The 8,554-nt window shown below is 38.8% G+C and overlaps 1 protein-coding gene across 1 annotated transcript in view; it reads right to left on the reverse strand.

The window, feature by feature from the left end:
* Positions 1 to 688: 688 nt before the first annotated feature.
* The window catches only part of TMEM68 (transmembrane protein 68), a 25,241-nt gene continuing 17,375 nt past the window's right edge, over positions 689 to 8,554 (reverse strand). Inside the window, 2 exon segments of the mRNA XM_007464033.1 lie at positions 689 to 805; positions 6,602 to 6,741. Coding sequence (XP_007464095.1) covers positions 689 to 805; positions 6,602 to 6,741 — 257 coding nt within the window.

Here is an 8,554-nt window from a genome sequence, read left to right on the forward strand (position 1 = left end):
ACAGTACATCATTTTCACTGTCCTTGGCAACTTGACATCATACCTGAAGGAATAATTTAAACATCCTATGGACAAAATACATATATAAACTTCTAAAAGATGTTGGTATTGTTTAATTAATTCAGTTATAATTTCGTTCTACAGTTATCAATCACAGCAAATATAAGGAATTTAAAACAATATTCCTCGCCAAAGTATTAACATGTTTTTAAAAATTGAATCGTTGAGGCATAAAAACATTATGTGATTTGCCCAAGGTCATGAAAGGAATGAGGGGCAGAGGAAAGAGCTTTTTTTTCCTAACTGAAGTGTCTGTACTAAACCCTAGGTTATGAAACCTTGCAAAACTAGCTCAGTGCAAGAGACACAGAAACCAGATGCATTATTTAGGAATGTTTGTTTAACCTCCATCGCTGTTATTAATAAACTTAACTTTAAGAATCTATGTTTATGATACATTATTAGGAAATTATAAAAAGAACCATGATCATTTTCTGAATAATTAGGCATGTAACGAGTTATTGTTTAAATCTGACACAATGGATTGCAGAAACAAAATTGACAATACAATGTTAAACAAGTTCAGTGAAAGATGCTTATTAACGTGATTTTTTTAAAAATACTAATTATAGAACCCACAAAATTTTGAAGACAGTCCTACAGACATAAACATATTAATATAAATGTATTAAAGAGTCTTCTAGTTGATCTTCTGTTTGTTATGAAAACGTTCTAGCAAAGCACTCATAACGTTTCCAGGTATTCTTTGGTGCTTGTCAATCAAAGCTTGAACAGCATCCTTCGTCTACCAAGAAAACAAAAGAAAAGCCGTTATTCTTTTAGTTCTCAATGTAGATATTTAGTTAGTAAGGATTTTCATATACTATTACTTATGAGAAATCTCCCCTAACTGAGCACCCATCGCTACTCAGAATAAATGATTTCCTTCTCAGCACGCCCATAACATATTTCTTTTTTTTTTAATGTAATACTGTTTATTTAACTTCAAAAAGCATTCTAAACATACAAAAAAATAACAGAACGTTGCAAATTGTGTTTAGTACAGAAGGTTCTTGAACTTTCATTGATGCAGTGGTTCTTCTCTGTGCATAGCATATTTCTTATACTTACTTTATTACACTTGAATTACAGATACTGTCTGCATGGCAATTTTCTACACCAGGTTGTAAGCTCCTTAAAATACATCTTAGCATTTCTCCAGCACGGAGCACAGCAATGCCTTGCACATAATAAACACTAAAAAGAACTGAAGGGGGAAAAAATCAGAAGAAAAATGTAGTAGGAAATTTTCTGGTAGGTAAATGGAAGTTTTCACTCCTTTTCACCCATTAATAAACTTCTTTGTATTTGTCTTTCATGACCATACACACCAATCACATCGGGCAATGCGACAGGAAAAAGTGAGGAAAGCTACGAACGAGCAGATATGCTTTAGTCCTTTACCCCAATTTCTAGATAATTTAATAGGAATTTAAATTAAGTCATAGCAATGGAAAAGTCAATTAGGATATATCAAGAAATCCTCTAAAACTATTTGTTCCCATTAAATTCATGACAAATTTCAACAATTTTTAATTTATTGGTTTTAATTTATTTTTTTGAAGTATAGTCGATTTACAATAACAATTTTTACTTTAAATCAGTTTGTGGCTCTCTAAAAAAAATTTTTCTGCCTGCACATAGTGCAAGCAGGCACACCCGTACACACTTCTTTTCAGATGCTAACCTTCATTAAGCCTTCTTTTTACAAATCCTGGACCTTCATTTATTTTTAAATATAATTAAGAAACCCTAGCCCAAAGATGTATTTTAAAAATATGCCTCTCTAATGCACAAGTTTTCACATCTGTGAGATGAGAACAATTTCATACACTTACGATAAGGATTACATGAAACTGAAGCCATGTCTTCAGGCACTTAGCACAGCGACTGACACACAGGTTGTGTTCTGTGCCGTATATTTTTAAAATTTTATTCATTCACTCAGAAAATACTAGATGCTTTGGAAGCCATAACATTAGTGAAACAAGTCTCTAATCTCAAGGAGCTCATAATAAGCGTAATCAAGGACAAAGTAGTTAGAATGTAAGCTCATTTGTGAGCTGTATCATCTGAGATGTGAAAAGAACACATCTGAAGTTCATCGGTGGCCGGTGACCAGGGAGTTTGCGTGGACAGGGTACTGTTTGGTCTGGGTCTCCCCCCGCCTGTGAGATTTCAATAGCAGTGAAGAAAGCAGCAAGACGGAAAAGACCACGGGAAAACAGTCAAGCGACTGTTTGAGAGCTGGCATTTCAGGTATGTGTTCATTTGCTGGGCAGTATAAGGCTTTACGGGTAGGTTTCAATTAAATCACGAAGGGAGTTAAATACCAAGTGAAAAAGTAGAGACTTTGTTTAGTATGAATTGATGTATCAAGGAAGAACTTTTGGGTGGAGAAATATGAGGTCTGTGCATTAAGAAAATACGGCTCTCGCAAAGATCACTAATGACCCCCTTGTGTCACTAAATCCCACGGACATTCTTTTCATCTGACGTCACCTCTTAGTCACCATTAGACGTGACCATTGATCCTGCTTCTGGAACTCACACTCCTGGAGGAAAAGCTAGGTTTTCAGGACGCTCCCTTTCAACCGCCTTTTGCAGATATACACTCCCCAAATCAAGCCCTGACTATTCCTCCAAGGCCCAGTAAGCTTTCCACAGCGTTAATTACCATCCATTTGCTGCCGACTCCCAGATTTACAATTCCAGCCGCCCAGCCTCGGATAGGAATGTTCAATATGACTTCCCTTGAATGTTTTAAAGGCACCTCAAACTCAACATGCTTAATTTAGACTGAACTAACACACTTTCCCCCCATCCCATCCTTTGTCCTTTCCTGAGTTCACGCCCTATTTCAGCAAATGGCCATGAATCCAGCCCGGTAACCCAAACCTGGGAATCATCCTTAACAACTCCTGCTTCTCATTCATTGAGAATAAGAATCCATAGGTGGCATCCGTTAGCTCACCTCCCAGTACCACTCAAGTCTACCCACTTCTCCCCACCTTCCTTCCACCTTAATAGGACATGTATATTATATATACCTGTACATATAAATAAATCTGTACTTAACGTATATGTGGATGTGTGTATGCAGAATACAGCGAGAGAGGCAAAGAGACAGATGGAAACAGAACAGATTTCTTTAAGACTGAGAGAACTTTAAGGCAGTATCCCAAGTGCCCTCTTCAGCATGAGTACAGTGTATTTTAATTTAGATTTAGATAGTGTCTACAAAATGAATCTGCTCCACAATCAAATGCCTGAACAGTCTAGCTCCCATTTCTTAAATGAGGTTGCATTTCTACATTACTTTAGATGTTAGTAATTTTGAATTTGCGATAATCCAGGGATCATTACGCTACAGTTTATGCTTATATTCTAAACAATGGAGATTGGAAATTCATGCAATGTATCCACAAAAGGAAAATTTCAAGTATTCTTTATTTCAAGTTTACTTTAGTTCAGCAATGACAACTTACCATCAGAAATATGGATACGGCAACTATATATTTAAGGAAATTCCCTCAAGAAATTTTACTAAACTATGCTTTCGGAGACAATTTCTGTTACTTTAAATACTGATGGCAAAGTACATAAAGTAACTGGAGACAGTAACTGAGGTATTTCAATGATTCAGGAAGGCCTCTTTTTTTTCCAGTTTGAATTGGTAAATATATATTTTAACATCTAAAATATCTAACTCTACCGGTGCCATGAATATATTTCTCACTCATATGAAAAATCAAGTCCCGGGAATTTAATGATCAGTAATATATTCTCCTTAACTGAGAAAAATAAGGGAACAGGATTCATTTAATTTTAGACCTGGACAAAACCTCTGAGATATCTATTTTAATCTCCCCATTCTACAGTTGAGGACTCTGAGACTCAGGGAGGAACATACCATTTACCCAACCTGACTCTGCTGCCTGGTGGGAGAGTTAGGGTTAGGACTCAGATCCCTAAACTTCCAGGCCAGTTTCTCTTCCCCTCTCTCTCCATTACCTTGTATCTTAACCATAAAAATGGACGGTATTTGTAAAAGAGTATTCCTAACTCGCTCTGACCCAATTAAATCCTAATAGTTAGGCGGGAAAAACCTTTTTAAAGAACAAAACAGAGTTCAGCTCTGTGCTAAAGGAGAATGCATTTGTCAGGGAGCTGCAGAGATGTGGTACAGGAACAATAAAGTGTGTGGGCAGAAGCAACATGACAGGGTGAGGGCTGAGCCCTGGTGTAACCTGAAGTCACCACCGTGAGGCGCCACCTGGGGATGGGAGAAGTGCTGGGCACAGAGCCTGCCCGGACGGGGGAAACCAGTGTGGGAGGGGTTTCCTTTCAGGGAAAGGATTGCTACCCGCTCTGAGTTAACTCTCTTAACCAGTTAGTAGAATACCTAGCAGGAGGTACGTTTTCTCAGAATGAAGCTTACAGACAAGGAACATAATGTATCATTAATGTTACCTTTGTCAAGCTTCCTACGTACCGGCTGCTTGATTTGAACAGTCTCATCTGATGTGACATTCTAGCTGCCTCAGCTGGGCATCCTTTCCTAAGTGCCAGACCTTGCTGAGCCCTGGGCATTACAGTTGCTCGTCTGCTCTGCCTCTTCTGGGCCATCCCTGTGGAAAGGATCCAGTCCTGCCCTGTTAACGCCCAGTGTGGCTGTGTGCCTGCCTTGGCCAGTGTCACTGCGGGTGAACGGCTACTTCCAATGGCCTCTCCTAAACAAAATCCCTAGTCTGCTATTCACGGGCCGAAAAATAGAGTTCCCACTTACTTTTCCAGTCTCATCTCAACCAAATGCTCGCTACCCACTCAGCTAGTGATTCCCCCAGTTTATTCCAGAGCTGTTATTAGCTGCTATTCCAGGAAAAGCCAGGAGCTGGTTTTGGTCAGATCAGACTGGGCAAAGCTCTTTGAAACCAAGTTAAATAGACCTCTTTATTGCGGGGCTTCTTAGAACCTTCACGATGTTCACATGCTTTGCGAAATTCCTGAAGGCGAATTTATTAGGCACCCTTCCCAACCTCACTCTCCTAGTCCCATCAGGCTGCTCTACACTGTTGGTGTGTGCAGTCAACTTTCCTACCACCGTTTCTCTGTTGGAACTCTTCCCTCCTGCCCCAAGTCTGCATGTCCAAGTCCCGTCCGTCTTTCAAGACCTACCACAAATGCCCTCAATTCTAGGAAGCGTCTCCTATTTTTTCCCTCACAAAGCAGTCTCCTTCCCCTTTGAGCTTCCCCTGGTCTCACTCAGACTCAGCCTCCCTACTGCTTCTGGTGATCTCTCTAAAAGCAAACCTATTACATCAGTCATCTGCTTTCAGTAGCTACCCCTGACTTTCAAGAAACAAAATCAAGGATGTGCCTTTGTGGTCGAGACACTCCTATGTTTCCAGCCTCACTGTCTATGTCTCTATCCCTTTAGCTACCCCAGACCACCCTCAACTCCCTGAAGACTTTACGCCAGTTCGTGCTGCCATCCTTTCATACGCTGTTTCCTCTACCTCCCTACTCTTCACCCAGCGAATCCCTTTTCGCCTTTCAAAACTGGATTCAAGCATCACTTCCTTCAAGGAGGCATCCCTGGTTTAATTTAGATGTCTTTCCTTTGTGTTTCCATAATACCCTAAAACAGCAGTTCTCAACCACGGGAGATTTTGTCTCCCAGGGGATAATGGCAATGTCTAGAGATGTTTTTTTATTGTCACAATGAGTGAGGGATAGCGATGAGATGCTACCAGCATCTAGTGAGTAAACACCCTACGGGGCACAGAACAACCGCACAACAAAATACCAATAGTGCCCAGGTTGAAAAAGAGTGCCGCAAGCACACCATTGTGCTAACGCATCACCTTAAAAGCATCGATTTAGTTATTTACCTGCCACACTGGGCCATAAGTTCCTAGAATAACAGCAGTAGCCAGCAGTCATGGAAAACTTACTAGATGGCAGACACTGCTCTCAATGTGACCCCCAGGGGTAACTCTGTGAGTGGGCTCCGTTCTCTCCCCTGCTCCCCTGCCCGAGCAAACAAACAGTGGCACTAGAACAATCTGACTTCACAACCCACACTCTTAAACATGATTCCATTTTCCTCCCAAGGTATTTATTTCTACCAGACAAAAGCAATTTCTTTTCATGGAGGTCAAAGCTTTCTTCTTCTGAATATCACTTAACGAAACCTTTTAATTAACCAGGAACTTTAATAAAGTGCCAGGAACTTTAACCTCAACACAATTGGCATTTTAGAAAGAACGGTTCTTTGTTGGGGGCGGGGCGGGTGTCCTGTGCACTACAGAATGTTTACCAGCATCCCCGGCCTCTACCCGCTGGACACCAACAGCACGACCTCCTCCCGAGTCTCATCCGTGGTGACAATAAAAAATGTCTCCAGACATTGCCAGATGTCCCCTGGGGGGAAAAAATCACCACTGATCCAGAACATGCGTGTAGAATTATTTAATTTTAAAAATAAAACCTGAAAGTACAAATGTGTCCTAAAACTAAGAAAGAAAGAATAATTTACCTTTTCAGCTAGTTCTCCTGCTGTGATCTTTGGATCGTATGGAATGGGGTCACCTAAATAGGTGCGTAACTTCACTGGAAAACCTCCATACATTGGGGCAAACGGATAGCGGAACTTCTCATACAGCCACCTAAATAACCCTGTTTTAAAGAAAACAAAATCATTTTAATTGGTTACATATTCTGAGCATATAACTGTAAACTTTCAAATTAATTATGTAAGACTTAGAGGATGGAGGCAAACAGGATCACCTCTTGGCAATTAATACAATATTTTTTAAAAGATGAGCTTTTCATTGATTGTAGCAAATGTACCACACTAATGAAAGATGTGAATAACAGAAGGAACTGGGGAGTGGTGAGGTTTGTGGGTGCTCTCTATGTCTTCTGCTCAATTTTTCTGTAAACCTAAAAATGCTCAAAAAAATAAGGTCCATTAATTAGGGGGGAAAGATGAGCTTTTAAAAATGTAAGAATTTTAAAAGGCAAACTAATTACTATTATTGAAAAACACAGCATAAAGCTTGCAACAAAACGCTAGAAGCTAAAAAGTCTAGAGACTCACAAATACCTGACTTACACAAACAAAAGAAAAAATGAAAGCATAAATTAAATTCAAGTAAACATGAGAGTAAAATGCACCAATAAACTAAGTAAAGACTAAAAACATTACTGTAAGCTAGGAAAAAGAATTGTTAATGCTAATGACCAACCATGAAATTTAGCAAGATTAAAAGTGGTAATAATGTAACATAACCTGACGGACTAAGACTAAGTTTAAAAAAAAAGAATCCAAAACATGACAAGCAACATGGAATACATAATTAAGAACTGTACTGAGGGCTTCCATGGTGGTGCAGTGGTTGAGAGTCCGCCTGCCGAAGCAGGGGACACGGGTTCGTGGCCCGGTCCGGGAAGATCCCACGTGCCGCGGAGCGGCTGGGCCCGTGAGCCATGGCCGCTGAGCCTGCGTGTCCGGAGCCTGTGCTCCACAACGGGAGAGGCCACAGCAGTGAGAGGCCCACGTACCGCAAAAAAAAAAAAAAAAAAAAGAGTTGTACTGAAAGTTTAAAACACTTTATATATGAAAACACAGAATATACCATAAGATCCAAAGTAATACTCAAAAAAAAATACCTCTACACACCAACTTTTGAGATATTCAACTTTTAAAGTAAAAAAAGCAGTCAAAAAGAATTTTAAAACCACTTTATAATTAAAGAAACAAAATTAAGAATAATTTCTGGTATGCAACTTAAATTCTAAAAAATGATCTGAGAGAAAATTAGAAGAATTAATTACACAACAAAAGTTAAACATCACATCAATCTGCCTTTTTCCATTCCACATTTGAAGAAGAACTAAAAACAACATAATGGAAAATATCAACAATATAGCAACAGAGACATAAAAGGAACAACGGAAGTGTAAGGTTTTCAGGTTGGGATTTGTATGTGATTGACTGTATAATCAATCAAATATAATATATAAACCATAGGGTACAAAGCAAACTATAAAACTAAAAAAAAGAGAGAGAGAGACTTTGCAAAGAGAAAGCACAGTGAATTGTTATCACTCTTATAGGTTCAAAGCTTACTTTGTTATCAATAAACTAAAGGTAGGCAAAAAGAACTTTTCAATGTAAATCTATCATGGTTCAAAAAAACACAAGAGGTAACCGAAATAAATTAAAGCAAATGATATCTCCTTAGGTTGTTAATCTTAATTCAATATTTTCTTGTCCAAGAACCTACTGTATAGCACAGGGAACTCTACTCAACACTCTGTAATGACCTATATGGGAAAAGAATCTAAAAGAGTGGATATATGTATATGTATAACTGATTCACTTTCCTGTACACCTGAAACTAACACAACATTGTAAAATCAACTGTACTCCAATAGAAATTAATTTCTTAAAATTTAAAAGAGATTTATGCAAACATGTATATAT

The sequence above is a fragment of the Lipotes vexillifer genome, unplaced genomic scaffold, assembly GCF_000442215.2.
Source record: "Lipotes vexillifer unplaced genomic scaffold, Lipotes_vexillifer_v1.1 scaffold69, whole genome shotgun sequence".
Classification (NCBI taxonomy): Eukaryota; Metazoa; Chordata; class Mammalia; order Artiodactyla; family Lipotidae; genus Lipotes; species Lipotes vexillifer.